At 33.0% G+C, this 17,473-nt stretch overlaps 1 protein-coding gene across 1 annotated transcript; it reads right to left on the bottom strand.

The window, feature by feature from the left end:
- LOC109716190 (paired amphipathic helix protein Sin3-like 2) lies at positions 415-12,752 on the bottom strand. Its single transcript, XM_020241520.1, has 11 exons — positions 12,600-12,752; positions 10,221-10,369; positions 8,904-8,997; positions 8,615-8,695; positions 7,338-7,433; positions 6,712-6,959; positions 5,859-5,949; positions 5,572-5,652; positions 4,072-4,167; positions 3,272-3,683; positions 415-534 (listed from the first exon to the last, which is right to left on the bottom strand). The coding sequence occupies exons 2-10, from the start codon at positions 10,337-10,339 to the stop codon at positions 3,453-3,455; spliced, it is 1,137 nt and encodes a 378-aa protein (XP_020097109.1). The 5' UTR covers positions 10,340-10,369; positions 12,600-12,752; the 3' UTR covers positions 415-534; positions 3,272-3,452.

Raw genomic sequence — 17,473 nt, 5'->3', positions numbered from 1 at the left:
TGCAAAAATTTAATAAAAAGAGGGGAAAAAAATGCTTAGAGAAATCAAAGAAAAGGCCCCAATTTAGAATTCGGCAAGAAGGACACCCTCACTGCCGACTTCAACTATGAGTCAGCTGCAAAAAGTGGGCGAAAATGGGAGGGCCTCAAAATAAGAAGTCGGCAACCTGACTATCTTGGTTGCCGACTTTGGCTAAAACAAAATCCCCACCAATCATATAAATTTCTTGCACCACAATAAAGATATAAACTTCTTGCACGCATATTAATGAAAAAAGGTTGAAAAAACAGAAAAAAAATCAAAAACAAGCCTTAATTTAGAGTATATAAATATATAATTTTGGAAATAAAATATAAAAAATTATTGTTTAGAGAGAAAGAGAAAGAGAGAGAGAGAGAGAGAGAGAGAGAGAGTACCTGAAGAACTCCCTTTTAAGCTGCAGATTTAAACCTCTCTTCAATTAAAACCGTCCGATTCCGATCCGACGGTGGATCTCTAGAGAGAGAGAGAGAGAGAGAGAGAGAGAGGTTCAACCTGACTATTTTGTGATTATACACTTTAAAGGGACACAACTGTACAATTAATCCAAAATTCTAAACCCCACCTATCAAATCCAAGTATTATCCACAGCCCCTTCTGAACCCTCCTTATGTATCTCTCATCCACTCTGTTCCTCTTTTACTCTCTTTCTCTTTCGTGAGAAAACTTCCCGAGAGCTTCAGCCACTGCTGCCGTCGCTACTATCGCTAGCGTCGTCGACGACGTGGCTCTGGAAATCGTCTCGCTTGTTCATCACTGACATAATTTCTGTAGGTCCAGCACCACCGCCGCGGGTCGTCCTGACCCTCTCGGGAAAAGAAGGAACATCATCTCGGATTGCCAACATATCAGGGGGCAAGAATTTTGTAAATTCCTCGAACAAATCGTCGTGCTCAGTAAGGTTCCATGAAAACTGCAAAATTACGACCCGATTAAAGCGCCCTTTGTTAACAAGGAGCTTCTCACATGAATGCTTGTGCATGATTTGTTTGTAGTTCGCACGTTTCCGACGATCCGTACTAGTTTGTTTGTTTGTTTACCCGAAAGTGGTTACGGCATTTTGAGAATTTCTTTACAGCAAACCAAACGATGGAAGAGGGTATTTACGCGTAAAAAAGCGCTTCACCTCTCTCCGCTTCCACCGAAACAAACCGGCCCGAAGCCAGGTCGTGACTTTTTATTTTCAAATTAGGGACTGGACTGTAAGGATTAAACTTTTGCGCAAACATAATCAAGCAAATTAAAGAAAGGAAAAGTAGAGGTACCAATCTGAAAATGCCAATGATGGGTGGCTTCGGGAACGTCCCGAGTTGTTCTAGATTCCTCGAAAACGATGTGTATCGAGACTCTGGGAAACGATCCTACAAGCACAAAATAAATAGATAAATAAATAAACAAGTAAAAAAGAAAATAATAGTAATAATTAAGGTTAATTAAATATTTTTCGCTAAATTGTAAAAAGCCCCTAGGTTACGTAGACATAGACAGTATAGAGTCATATTTGCAAATCAAATTTATTTTGGATCAAATATAAAATAAAATATTTTAATAGGACCAAATGCAAAAAATAAACAAAATAATAGCGCACATAACTTAGGGGCCGTTCGGTTGCATGTAGTTGCAACTGCACTGCAGTTGTAACTGCATGTAAATGTAAATTTCGTGTTTGCATGGTTTGATATATTTAGCTCTAACTGCTGCAGCAGGAACTGCAGGAGGAGGCCCAACTGTAGCAGTTCGAATTACGCTCAAATTAGTCGCAGTTTCAACTACAGCAGTTGGAGAGAGTAATTTTAAATAAAAGATATGCTTACCTCCTCAATATTTTTTAAATAAAAATTANACATCTATACCACTCCGTGGAACATCTATACGGCTAAAAAGCACACACAAATACCTGCCATATCTATATGTCCACTTCTATATGGTACCATTTACTTGTACTATTATAACTTAAAATAGAACAGTTATACCACACCCCGGAATATCTGTAGGGCTAAAGAGCACACCCAAATACCTGCCACATCTATATGTCCACTTCTATATGATACCCTTTACTTGTGCTGTTATAACTTAAAATAGAACAGTTATATCACTCCTCGGAACATCTGTTGGGCTAAAGAGTACACCCATATACCTGCCACTTCTATCTATCTACTTTTATATGGCAGCCTTGGATTGTGCGGTTATAGCTTAAAATGGAACAGTTATACCACACTCCGGAACATCTGTAGGGCTAAAAAGCACACCCAACTATCTGCCACATCTAAATGTCCACTTCTATATGGTACCCTTTACTTGTGCTGTTATAGCTTAAAATAGAACAGTTATACCACTTCTCGGAACCTCTGTAGGGCTAAAGAGTACACCCATATACCTGCCACTTCTATCTATTTACTTCTATATGGTAGCCTTGGGTTTTGCGGTTATAGCTTAAAATGGAATAGTTATACCACACTCCGGAACATCTGTAGGGCTATAGAGCACACCCAAATACCTTCCACATCTATATGTCCACTTCTATATGGTACCCTTTACTTGTGCTGTTATAACTTAAAATAGAACAGTTATACCACTCCTGGGAACATTTGTAGAGCTAAAGAGTACACCCATATACCTGTCACTTCTATCTATCTACTTCTATATGGTAGCCTTGGGTTGTGCGGTTATAGCTTAAAATGGAACAATTATACCACACCCCGGAACATCTGTAGGGGTAAAGAGCACACCCAAATACCCGCCACATCTATATGTCCAATTCTATATGGTCCGCTTTACTTGTGCTGTTATAGTTTAAAATAGAACAGTTATACCACTCGTCGGAACATCTGTAGGGCTAAAGAGTAAATCCATATACCTGCCACTTCTATCTATCTACTTCTATATGGTAGCCTTGGGTTGTGCGGTTATAACTTAAAATGAAATAGTTATACCACACCCCGGAAGATCTGTAGGGCTAAAGAGCACACCCAAATACCTGCCACATCTATATGTCCACTTCTATATGATACCCTTTACTTTTGCTGTTATAGTTTAAAATAGAACAGTTATACCACTCTTCAGAACATCTGTAGTGCTAAAGAGTATACTCATATACCTGCCACTTCTATCTATCTACTTCTATATGGTAGCCTTGGGTTGTGCGGTTATAACTTAAAATGGAACAATNTTTGTGATTATACACTTTAAAGGGATTATTATACACTTTAAAGGGACACTTTAAAGGTTCAACCTGACTATTTTGTGATTATACACTTTAAAGGGACACAACTGTACAATTAATCCAAAATTCTAAACCCCACCTATCAAATCCAAGTATTATTCACAGCCCCTTTTGAACCCTCCTTATATATCTCTCATCCACTCTTTTCCTCTTTAACTCTCTGTCTCTTTCGTGAGAAAACTTCCGAGCTTCAGCCACTGCTGCCGTCGCTACTATCGCTAGCGTCGACGACGTGGCTCTGGAAATTGTCTCGCTTGTTCATCGCTGACATAATTTCTCTAGGTCCGGCACCACCGCCGCGGGTCGTCCTGACCCTCTCGGGAAAGGAAGGAACATCATCTCGGATTGCCAACGTATCAGGGGGCAAGAATTTTGTAAATTCCTCGAACAAATCGTCGTGCTCAGTAAGGTTCCATGAAAACTGCAAAATTACGACCCGATAAGCTAGCTAGAATTTTCGTTCAAAATGAGATCCCCGCGCCCTTTGTTAACAAGGAGCTTCTCACATGAATGCTTGTGCATGATTTGTTTGTAGTTCGCACGTTTCCGACGAAACGATCCGTGCTAGTTTGTTTGTTTACCCGAAAGTGGTTACGGCATTTTGAGAATTTATTTACAGCAAACCAAACGATGGAAGAGGGTATTTGCGCGTAAAAAAGCGCTTCACCTCTCTCCGCTTCCACCACCGAAACAAACCGGCGCGAAGCCAGGTCGTAACTTTTTATTTTCAAATTAGGGACTGGACTGTAAGGATTAAAATTTTGCGCAAACATATATAATCAAGCAAAATTAAAGAAAAGTAGAGGTACCAATCTGAAAATGCCAATGATGGGTGGCTTCGGGAACGTCCCAAGTTGTTCTAGATTCCTCGAAAACGATGTGTATCGAGACTCTGGGAAACGATCCTACAAGCACAAAATAAATAAATAAATAAACAAGTAAAAAAGAAAATAATAGTAATAATTAAGGTTAATTAAATATTTTTCGCTAAATTGTAAAAAGCCCCTAGGTTACGTAGACGTAGACAGTATAGAGTCATATTTGCAAACCAAATTTATTTTGGATCAAATATAAAATAAAATATTTTATTAGGACCAAATGCAAAAAATAAAAAAAATAATAGCGCACATAACTTAGGGGCACATAACTTAGGGGCACTGCAGTTGTAACTGCATGTAAATGCAAATTTCGTGTTTGCATGGTTTGATATATTTAGCTCCAACTGCTGCAGCAGGAACTGCAAGAGGAGGCCCAACTGCAGCAGTTCGAATTACGCTCAAATTGGTTGCAGTTTCAACTACAGCAGTTGGAGAGAGTAATTTTAAATAAAAGATATGCTTACCTCCTCAATATTTTTTAAACAAAAATTATTTTTCTTTTTTACACTAGAGTTAATCTCACCATCATATATATAAAATAATCAAATTTTAAAAATTATTTCTGAACTACATGCAACCAAACAAATTATTTATATTCGCAGCGCTTACTACTACATCCAACCAAACAAGATTCATGAAATTATAACTGTTGTATTTCCAACTGCATGTATCTCTAACTACACTGTATTTATAATTACATCTAATCAAACGGCCCCTTACTTTCACTGGAAGTCATTTTGAATTTGACTACTCAATATTTTAAAATTTTTATTTTACCATCCAACTTTTCTATTTATTTGATTCGAATCATTAGTCAACGATATTTTAACTTCAAAAATTTACACGAGTTGCTTACTTTAATAAATTTATAACTCCGAAGACTGTACGGCGTAACTAAACTTGCGAAGATAAAGGATTCATTCAAAATTTGAAGAAAAGCTTTAATTTGTCCCACTCCTCCCCCACGAATGAATTGACTACCTAACAATTAAAATTTTAATTTTATTATCCAATCTTTAAACATGTTTAATTCGAATAAGTTAACGGCGCATTAACTTAAGAAAAATTCAAGCTAATTGCTTTAATAAATTTACAGTTACGAGAACTGTATACAATAACCAAATCTGCAAAGATAAATGTAACATTCAAATTCTATATATAAAAATATAAAGACATCGTTCTTTACTAGTATAGTATCAAAGCAGAAGATCATGAGTTCGAGTTATAGCAGACTCCTAACATAACTGATACTCTTCTATTTCATTCAAATTCATATCATGAGGCTGTCAAACAGTTTCGAGCTCAAACTTAAAGGAATATGATTTTTCAAATTCACGTCATAAATTTATCAAAAAGTCTCAAGTCCAGACATAAAGGGGAGCTTTTAGAGAACAATAGTCATTTTGTATAATTTACCATATACAGATATACCTTTATCTTTTGGAGGAGAGCTTGCGCTTCTGCGAGTGTGCGAGGGAGCTTCTCCTTGTCTTCAACGTCGACCTCATATCCCTGAGGCAGGAAAAAAAAAGTTTAAAATATATCAGTTATATTATTGATGTGGCGTCACCAACTAGTCAGATTGTTTTCCTTTGAATTCACCCATCTCATTGTGGATAATAGTAAATATTTTTTTTATATTTTTTACTCAAAAAGAAAAATATAATTGGGCTGTTAATAAATGATTTGTATATGACTGATAAATAATAGAATCTCTCCTGAGGCAGGTTTGCGTTGAGACCCAGGCGCAGCTCTTTGTGCCCTTGGAGCAGCACCTGCACCCTCAGTAGCAGCCCCCTTGAGCTTAACCTGTGATTTCCCAACCAAACAAAAAAAGTTTAGAATTTTCTCTAACAATAATTTTTTTTATTGTAAATAATTTGCTCATTTGAGTTTACCTGCGCAATGATTAGATGTAATTTTGAAAAAGAATTTGACTAAAAAATAGAAAATTTCTCTGCAAATATTTATTTCTTTATTTTTTCTTTCTAGCTTTTGAAAATCTATACTTTACCTTCTCAAAATTTATGTTGATGCATTCATCCCCCTTCCATCAAAGTTCAAATTAACACTATTCTTCTGTTTCTTACATTTTGTATGAAATACGACTTTTCGTGAAAAACATATTCCGGTGAAAAAAAAGTTTTACATTTTGTAGAATTTGGTTATAAGAAAACAACAAAAAAAAAAAAATTCCGTCAACATCTATTTGATTGAGGAAAAAAAAAAAACCCACATTTCTTTGGTTCAGTAGGTAAACAAAAAAGAAATAAATAAACAAAGTTTTACGTAGCTTAAATTTTTGTTTTTCCTCGAAAAACAGTGAGAAGTGAAAATTTTCAATTTTTCTCCGGTTCATAAAAATATTTTTACAACAAAATATTTTTATATCAAATCAAAACGAGTAAAAAAGTATTTTTCATACTGAAAATAATTTTTCGATTCATTTTACGCCGAACCAAACGCCCTCCTAAACTTTTTAAAAAATTAAGATAGTTGTTATGCATTATCTAACAATATATAATATACAATAAAATTACAGAATAATAAAGTACGATTACGCAAAGATACCTGTGGTCCCGGTAGGACTCGAGTACAGCGCAGAAATCCTTGAACTTGCCATGTGGGAGTGTGTCGCGCAAGAGCTCGACGTACTCGGATATGCCGCAGGTACTATCGCTACCGTCGCCACCACCGCCGGTCGTTCTAACCCTCTCGGGAAAAGAAGGAACATCGTCTCGGATCGCCAACATGTCGGGGGGCAAGAATTTTGTAAATTCCTCGAACAAATCATCGTGCGCCATAAGGCTCAATGAAAACTGCAAAACTACGACTCGGTTAGCTAGAATCTTCGTTCAAAATGAGATCCCCGTGCTTATGATTTTGTTTCAAGGAGCTTCTCGCGCGAATTCTCGTGTATGATTTTGTTCGTAGTTCGCAAGTTCCCGACGGTCCCCGTGCGGAGTTTGTTTGTTCAGCCGAAACTGGTTACGGCATTTTGAGAATTTATTTACAAGAAACCAAGCGTTGGGAGTGGGCATTTACACGCGAAAAAGCGCTTACCTCTCTCCGCTTCCACTGAAACAAACAGACCCCGAACAGGGTCGTAACTTTTTATTTTCGAATTAGGGACCGAACTGTAAGGATTAAATTTTTTTGCGAAAATACTCAAGCGAATTAATGAAAAATAGAGGTACCAATCTGAAAATGCGAATGATGGGCGGCTTCGGAAACGTAGCAAATTGTTCAAGAGCCCGCGAAAACCGTCCGTATCGAGACTCTTCCAAACGATCCTACAAATAAGCAAGTAAAAAAAATTTAAAAAAAAACAATTAAGGTGAATTATATATTTTTTGCTAAATTATAGAAAACCCCGAGTTTATGTCGACATAGACAATATAGAGTCATTTCTGTGATTCAAATTTATTTAGGATCAATTATAAAAAAAAATATTTTAATGGGGCCAAATGCAGGGAAAAAAAAGGTAAAAGCATACCGAACTTACTTTAACTATAAGTCATTTTGAAATTTTCACTTAACGTCTGATCTTTCAATTTGTTTGATTCGAATTAGCAGTCAACGGTACTTTAATTTCAAAATTTTGAGCTAATTATTTATTTTAGTGAATTTATAAATCTGTAAAGATAAACAATACATTCAAAATTTGAATATGAATTGACTATCCAACATTTTAAAATTTTTGATTTTACTAGCGAATCTTTCAATTTGCCTAATTCAAATCTGTCAACGACATATTAACTTAACAAAAAATTCAAGCTAATTGCTTTAATGAATTTACAGTCATGAGAATTATATGTAGTAACTAAATCGGTAAAGATAAACGTTAAAAACTACTGTTTAGTCGGCTTATAAATTATATGAGAACAATTAATATATTTTACGAACCACATGTTGACAAATTATAGTATTTTTTTACTAACCTATATTTTCATACAACCGTCTCTTCATTTGTAAAATATATCTATTTAGTACCCTACTTGACAGCAGGTTTTAATGATGAGATAAATGTAAAATCACAGAATAGAATAGTGAAACATTTTAAACTATAAGATAACAAACTGAAAATGCATTTTTCCAAATTGGAAAGCAAAATCAAAACTTGAAACGGTTAGATAGTCGACTCAATAATGATCCGTAGTTCAGATGAGCTCTATATATATATATATATTGTCAAATATAAAATATATAAAGACACATTTTTTTACTAGTATGGTATCAAAGTAGAAAGTTTTAAGTTCTAATCACGCCAGATTCTGAGCATATTTGATTTTCTCCTATTTAATTGAAATTCATATTATGGGCCGCCAGTCAACCAGTCTTGAGCTCAGACTTAAAAGGAATATGGTTTTCAAGTTCACGATATGAATTTATCAAAAAGTCCCAAAGTCCAAACATAAAGGGAGCTTTTACGGAACAATAGTTATTTTATATAACTTAACATATATAAGTATACCTTTATCTTTTGGAGGAGAGCTTCCGCTTCTGCGACTGTGCGAGGGAGCTTCTCCTCGTCTTCAATGTTAAGCTCATACCCCTGAGGTAGGAAAAAAAAGAAAAATCTAGAATATATCAGTTATATTGTTGATGTGGTGTCGACAACCAATCAGGCTATTCCTCCTTGGGTTCACCCATTATATCATGATTAATAAAGAATAATTTTTTTATACTTTTTATTCAGAAGAAGAGACATAATAGCTTGTTAATAAATGATGCAATGTGACTTATAAATAGTAGAATCTCTCCTGAAGCAGGTATGTGTGGTTGAGACCCAGGCGCAGCTCTTTGTGCCCTTGGAGCAGCACCTGCATCCTCAGTGCCAGCCCCCTTAGGCTTATCCTGTGATTTCCCAACAAAAAAAAAAAAAAAAAAAATTTTCTCTAACAATAATATTTTATTGCAAATAATTTGCTCATTTGAGTTTACCTAGCACAATGATTAGATGTAATTTTGAAAGAGAATTAGGCTAAAAAATAGAAAATTACCCTATAAATATTCAGTTTTCTATTTTTTTCTTTTTGACTTTTCAAAATCTATATTTCACCTCCTCAAAATTTTATATCGATGCATTTAGCATCCCTTCGGTCAAAATTCAGTCACTGTTCTATTCATTTCTTCTAATTTATATTGAAAAGCCCTTAAAAATAATATAAATATATTAAAAGATTATTTTTTGTATTATAAGTTTCGTATCCCTCTGAAAATATTTTTAAAATTTTAAAGAATATCTGCAGAAGGATTTTTCGTACTGTTGCCGTAGAATTAAAAGGTAAATCGCACTTTTAATGCTCAAACTATAAGCGCGATACTTCGGTTTGCAAATTTTAATCCGTTACAATTTTGGAGGTTTCAAATTTGAAGTGCCTAACCGAATGGCCAAAGTTGTCCATTTGGTTCAACGTAAAATCACAAAAAAAAAGTTTTTGGAAAAAAAAAATTAGTGAAAAAAAGTTTTACGTTTTGTAGTATTTGGCTTATAGGGAAAAAAATAGTTTTCCATCAATATTTATTTAATTGAGAAAAAAAAAATCGACATTTAGTTGGTTCGGTGAAAAAATAATAAATAAAAAAAATTAAGCAACTTGAGTTTTCATTTTCTTCCAGGAAATAAAAACTTCATTTTTTTTCCAAATTCATAAAATGCTTCTACGAAAAATATTTTTACGTCGAACCAAACAAGCGAAAAAGTATTTTTCATACTAAAAATAATTTTTCGCTTCGTTTTACTCCAAACCAAACGCCCCCTATCCTTTTAGAAAAATTAAGGCAATTGTTTTACATTATCTAATAATATATAACAGAAAATAAATGGTAAACTTCAAATACCACCTATATGATTTCGTACTTTTCTCACTTCAGTATTATGTGATTTAAAATATATATATTAATTTAGTATCCTATGATTTTAGTTTTCTCTTTTTATAAGTTTTTCGTTAATTTTTTATTAAATCATATACAAAAAAAATTTAAAATATTCCATCTATAGTTTATCGCATATTCGTAAAATAACATTATAGAACAGTAAAGTACAATTATGCACAGAGAGAGAGAGAGAGAGAGACCTTTTGATCATGCGGGAGTAGAATATTGCGCAGAAATCCATGAACTTGCCAGGTGGGAATGTGTCGCGCACGAGCTTGAGGTACTCGGCGCCGGCTCCAGAAATCGGCGTCGCCGCCATGAGTCGTCGCCGACTTTAAAGGAAACTACCCTGTATATACAAATTGAAAGGTGAGGAATGTAAAAGAGACCACCTTCAAGTATCTGGTATCTGCCGCTTCGAAAGAGCCCCCTCAACTCTTAACTTCTAAGTTATTTTTTGGTAAAAAAAAAAAAAAAAAAAACCATACAGAAATTTTGATTTAAGAGAGTACTTCAATTTGTAGTCCTGTGATTTACCGTATTTTCACTTTGGTGCCCTGTGGTTTAAAGCATTTCATTTTGCTTTTCTGTGGTTTTATTTCTATCTCGCCGTTAAAACCTCTGCTATTAAAGAAGGTACTAAATTGATAAAATGTATAGTATTTTGATAACCAATATTTTTATATAGCTGCGCTCTGGTCTCAACCGCGAGATATAAGTAAATCACATGGAAGCAAAGTGCAACGCTTTAAATCACAAGGGAGTAGATTGAAGTTTTCCCTTGATTTTACTATCGAACCTTTCAATTCATTTGATTTGAATCAGTTAACGGTATTTTAATTGACTACAACATTTGACTGCGTTATTTATCTTTACAAATTTAGCTCAGCATGTTTCGCTCGCAACTGTAAATTAATCAAAATAATTAACTTAAATTTTAAAGTCAAAGTATCCGTTGATTGACTTGAATCAAATGATTTAAAAGATTGGACAGCAAAATCAAAATTTCAAAAGATTGAGCGGTCAATTCAAAATGATCCACCTATAGTTCATGTGATCTCCGTACACTTCACCCTTTTTTTTTTTTAGAAAACTTTAAATATGATCTATGTGGTTTCGCACTTTTTGATTTTTTTTTTTTATTATCCTCTTCACTAATTTTTTTCGTCAAATCAGTAAGAAAGTTAAAATAAAAGATATTAAAGTGAATATTCGATAAACCTAAATGAGGTATCTGAAGTTTTTTGTATATAATTTAACAAAATATTAACGGAGGAGCTGATGAAAAGAGAAACATGAAACCATAGAATATTAAATTGATATACTTTAAACTGTAGGGTACTAAAGTGAGAAAGTGCGAAATTACAGGGACGGTATTTAAAGTTTTCCCTCTTTTTAAAGAAAACTTCAATTTTCCCCCATATGGTTTATCTCATTTTTACTTTGCCACAATGTGGTTTAGCATATTTTCACTTTGCCACCATATAGTTCAAAAACTTACACTTAACTGTCATGTGATTATAAAAACTTTCATTTTGTTATCCTATTTGAGAGTAAATTTTTTTAGTAAGAATAAAGATAAACCAAAGAATAGATAAGCGTAATTATTTGAATTATAAGGTGGCAAAGTAAAAAAATGAGCTAAACCACGGAGAGTGTAAATTGAAGCTTACCCTTTTTTTTTAATTTGAGTTTAGCCCCCCAACTATAGGACAGTTTGAAATGGAGCCCTCGACTTCTAAGCTTTTTTATTTATAAACTTTTATGTTTAGTTCCATTAAAATTATATAAAATTTAATAACTTAGTTATCAATTGCTAATGTGTCTAATTTTATTTGCTAAAAAAATAAATTTATTAATTTGGTGAAATTATCAATAAATTTGAGAAAATCTTTAATTTTCTTTTTGACCATTGTCACCTCGTTTTGAAAAATTAAAAGTTGAGGGAGCTATAATCAAAAAAAAAAAAAGAGAAAGAAAAGTTGAGGACCTATTTCAAAAATTCATGTAGTAAAGAGGGCCTTTCTACATTTATTTTTACTTAAAGAATAATTAAATCTAAAAAAGAATTCACTAATTAATTTCCTATAGCACAAACTACGATTAATTAATACCCCAATAAATCGGAAAAAATACAAAAAAATTGAGATTAAACAAAAAAAAATACTTTAAAAATGATGAAGAATTATTCAGAAAAAAAAAGAAAAAAGGGCCGGAAATTAAAGAAAATTAAGCGCTAATTATTCCTCTAAATCGTTCGAAATTACGGAATAAACCGAAGGAAATTCCCAAAATTAAGCACAATAGATCGCCAAATTTGATCAAAAATTCGCGATTAAGCAAGAGATTAGTGAAAATTTTGATAAAAAAGAAGAAAAAAATAGTGAAATTTAAAGAAAACGGCGTCAATTATTAAGGAATAATCCGAAGAAAATTCCCCATAAATTAACCCGATAACTCGCAAATTTTTGATCGGATTCGCATTTTTAAACAAAGAAATTCGGAACGAATCAAATAGACTCAAATCAAATCAAAATCGTATCAAATCGAAACCCTAATGAGAGAGAGAGATGCGTCACGTGGATCGGATCAAAGAGAAGCTCAAGAAGGTGAGATCCCAAAGCTCCTCTGCGCCGTCCGATTCGAATCCAACGGTGGATCTCTAGAGAGAGAGAGGACTCGGAGCTCTTCGTCCTCTTCGTCGTCGTCGTGGGAGGAGAGAGAGAGAGAGCGCGCGCGCGGGAAAAGAAGAGAGAGAAAGTAGAGAGAGAGTGTGTGTGGGGCTAAGAGGTGGCTTTATATCCACGCTCTCCACTCTAACGGGTACGGGTACGGTTACGGGTACGGATAGTCAAAATTTTAATCCAAACCCGAATTCTTTTGATATAGTTATCATAGTTCTTAAATTTTAATTTAGGAAAAACTTCAAATACCACCCCTTATGGTTTCGTATTTTCTCACTTTAGTACCCTATGGTTTAAAGTGTATTACTTTCGTACGTTGTGGTTTTATTTTTCTCTTTTTGTTATCTCCTCCACTAATTTTTTTTTTTTTTTGTTAAATCAATGACTATATTAAAACTAAAAGATACTAAAGTGAATATTTGATAAATTTAGATGGGATATCTAAATTTTTTTGCATATAATTTAACAAAATGTTAATTGAAGAACTGAGAAAAGAAAAAAATAAAACCATAAGGTACTAAAGTGAGAAAGTGCGAAACTACAGAGATGATATTTGAAGTTTATCCTTTAATCTATTATAATTTTTGGTTTGTAGAATTATTATATTTGTTTTACAATTCTATTTAATCAAAAATAACTAAATTATTGTTTATACATAAATTATAATAATATAATAATAAAATTATAAAGTAAAAAAAATATAAATACTCAACTAATCAATTTTCATCATATTTTAGATATACAAACTAAATGAAGAAAATAATAAAACTTAACTAATCAAATCTTATCATAGTTTAAATATGCAAACTAAATAAAAGAGTAATTAGTGCCATAATTAAATATATTTAAATATAACTAGCATTACTCATTATATTATTTTATTTTTCACCGTAATTGACTTCGGCTTGGGATGAGTTGAAGTCAATCCCAAGCTGAAGTCAATTACGTTGTTTCGGTTAACTCGAGTTTTGACTGTATCTTTATTTAAATATATATCCGTAATAAACAATGTAAGTGATCGTTTACGACCGACAATGACTTCATCCCTCTCCACTTTCACCAAAACAAATAGGCCCTAAATATTTGATTAATCGCTGAGGTAGAGGTAACGCAATATTTTGATTATTGTCGCATCATCAGTAACAACAATACTAACTATGTCGCTTCCACATTAGTAACACATTAATATTTAGTCAACTAATTGGGTTATGGGATGTGATTGCAATAATTTAGAAAATTCGATAAACCGGTAATAATTAAGTTAAAACCACAAGGTATTAAAGTAAAAAAAAAAAAAAAAAAGCTAAAACACAAGGGTTATTTGAAGTTTTTCCTTTTATTTTTTTGGAGATCATTTGTCATTTCCAAGCATTGTTTACAAAATTTAGCAATGTAATATTTTTTTTTTAGGGGATTTTGCTTTTATATCCCTGATCACTATTCAAAATTTTCAATTTTATCCTTCTATTTCCAAAATACACTTCTAAACCCCACTAATAATATGTTTGAAGAAATTTTTGAAAATCAATAATAATAGTTTGGTCCACTAGAGATAAATTATATATTTTTTAAATTTTGAATGTGTATATTATCTAATATTTTTTTATATGTATTTTGTGAAAGATCTAAACTTTAACATTAATGATTTAGATAAATTTTTAAACTTCTTTTGGTGATCCAAATAACCTACTTGCATTGATCGGGCGTTGTGGGCACCGTATATGAAAAATTCAATCCAAATTTAAAAATAAAAACAGATGATTGATCACAAACCAAAACAAACATGATTATAATGTTTCGAAAATAAAGCATTAGTTTTGGTCTTAACTTGTCCAACTGAAAAAAAAGAAATTTAAATTTTTTTCAAGAGGGTCTTTTAAGACCGAATTGAGAATTGCGATATCGAAATACACCCACTTTTGTACTATAAATGACACAAAAGCTTCAAAAACGCTTTACTTTATTTTTTTTGTACTTTTCTTTTTTGTGACTCTTTAGAGTATAAAAGCAGGCGCATCTTATGAAGTAATTCTAAACTAAGCAGCGAACAGGCCCTCAGGTTTTTCTCACTCTCTTTCTTATGACTCCTTTGTTAGAGCCACTGGCAACAGAGGATTCGACTGCTACCGGTGGAACGGGGCGGCGCCGAACGGATCGCTGTCGTCGTTTGTAGTTCAAGAACGGTGGATCCGGTCGCGATGCCAAGGGCATCGAAGGATCGCTGCCGGCAGTGGAGGGGACCGTCACGGTCGCCAGGGCATCAGGGAAGAATGCTTTGAATTCCTCGAGTAAATCAGCACGATTTCGAAAGAGAGTCGCAACCTACAAAAGTAAAAGATTTTGTAGTGTTAATTACTTTCAATCCGTGAAAACCAACACACTAGCTAAAAGAGCTAAACATAATTTATAGGTAAAATGCATGGATAATCCATTTCCTTATATTTTGTTTCTAAAAAAATAGATTTTTTTTTTATTAGTTAGGGACTAAATTCAACAAAGTAAAATATTCAAGTAAAAAAGTATATAGGACTCGAGATTACAATTTTATTATTTGTACTATTAACAAGTCGTGCGTTAAAGTTTCCAAAAAAATACAAAAAAGAAAGGAAAATTTTACCTTTTTTTTTCGTGTTAAATTGGATTTAAACAAAAGAAAAAAAATGGTGTTTTTAGAAATAATAGAAATTTAAAATTTGTAATGTAAAAGAAAGCTAGAAAACACGGATTATTTCCTCGCCATGCTCTTCACTTCTCTTCCTTGTGCTCTATTAGGTAATATCAAAGGGTAAAATTCAAAAGAAAACACCAAAAATATATTTTTTTTATCCCTACTTTTCTATTTTTTTCACTCCACAATGATCAAATTGAAGTTTGCGGAACAATACAAAGTACTATAATAAATTTTTGCCAATATGTACCTCTCCGTAAACATCATTAATGGATTTGTTCTCCCCCTTACACCATTGAACAATACCTTGGTATGAATTGTAAACATGCTCCTCCTCATTCTCGACGTGATCCTATATAAATTAGGACGAAAACAAAAAAACCTTAATAGCACTAAAAATATTAGATTCTTAATAATAAAAAAAGACTAAATGTAGTCCAACTACTGTTCACATTACTTTTCGAATAGAAGCTTGACGAATCATCTAACATAAACTTTTCGAAATCCAAAAGATTCAGTTCAAGGACAATTTCAAAATCACTTTTAAGGTTGTTTCAAAACAAACGAAAGTCGAGAAAATGTCAAAAAGAATAGCCTACAATAGAGGGACTCTTACTCTCCATATATTTTCACCAAAGTAAGAAGAATCTCACACAATTAAAGATACAAATTCTTTTTAATCATTATATACCTTTATCTTCGCACCAAACTCAGTGAGCTTATCGAACACGTTGTTCTTCTCTGCTGGAACTTCAATCTCATGCCCTTTCGGTACAAATGAGTTGAAACCGGGTATCAGTTGAGGATAACCTACGTAAAGTTCCTTAATCTTGTTGCAGACTTCGCTATTGCCGATCCTGAAAATACTGCCAACTTATAGAAACCAACATTTACCTTCAAGGTAATACTAAGGGTAAAATGTATTTAGAATTCTAACTTTTTTACATATACTATTATACACTCTCCTACGATTACAATATATATTTTTCTTTATTGAAAATTGGTTTTCTTTTAAAGGCCATGGAAGCAAATTACTACATCGAAAGCCATGTGTATGAAAATTCATTGAGCCATGAACTATATGGTTAATGCTTGGTAGTTGACTTTTGTACCTTTGATGCATATGTGAAATAGGCTCCAAAAATTAGCAATTTTTTTATATATAAACCTTTTAGGTGCCAATAGATCACTTGCGATGATATAGATGTATAATACTAATAATACCATGCAAAAACTACGTCACAAGCTATTGTGGTTGTATCAATGAATACTTGTTCATATATAAACATTTGAGGACGAAGTGTTTGAGTGAAAAGTTTGAAAACAAATTAATATTGAGATAGTACAACAACAAACCACACAATTTACCCTGAACAACAACGTGCGTCAAATATAGAAACAATGAGAATAAAATAAACCTCTCTTCCTTATAGTCCTTCATAATTGTGACGAACTCGTCGTACTTTTTTGGTTCGCCATACGAATGAAATGTCTTCTTCACAGTCATCACATAATCGCAACCTTCTTTGAGCCTTGGATGAACGGGAGCAAAGGAGTGAACAAGTTGGGTAGTTATCGTCGCTGAATCCTTCATTATAAAAACAACAAAGATATGTAAACTATAAAGATACTTATATACATAAGTTGAAGATTTTCTAAAGTCGTATTTTGGTTGACCTAGCCTCAATTTGGTCACAAATTTAGTAACGATAGAAAAATTAATTCCGTTGTCCAAAAATGACAATTATGTACGCTTGCATATTCGTCCATCGGTCAAATTGGATATGTAGTAAGTAAGAATAACTTTTCAAGACTAAAATTATAGATATGCAAGCATGACAACTCATATGTTGTTCTATGTCTCAATGAATATCTATGAACTTTTGCTAGCTAGACGTTCGGTCAATTTCTATAAAATCAATTTCCTCTCAAAATATAAAATTAATGGCTAGCCGGCAGACTTTTTTTGTTCATGTTGTGCTTGATAACAGTACTAATATTTTTATACTTACTAAGCTTGATTTATAAAATAGTAAATTGACTTGCTTGAATTCACTATTTATAATTGACTTTTTCATGTAAAGACAACCATTCTAGTTTT

The sequence above is a fragment of the Ananas comosus genome, linkage group 10, assembly GCF_001540865.1.
Source record: "Ananas comosus cultivar F153 linkage group 10, ASM154086v1, whole genome shotgun sequence".
Classification (NCBI taxonomy): domain Eukaryota; kingdom Viridiplantae; phylum Streptophyta; class Magnoliopsida; order Poales; family Bromeliaceae; genus Ananas; species Ananas comosus.
Note: the sequence above shows the minus strand (reverse complement) of the source record. Positions and strands in the feature narration are given on the sequence as shown.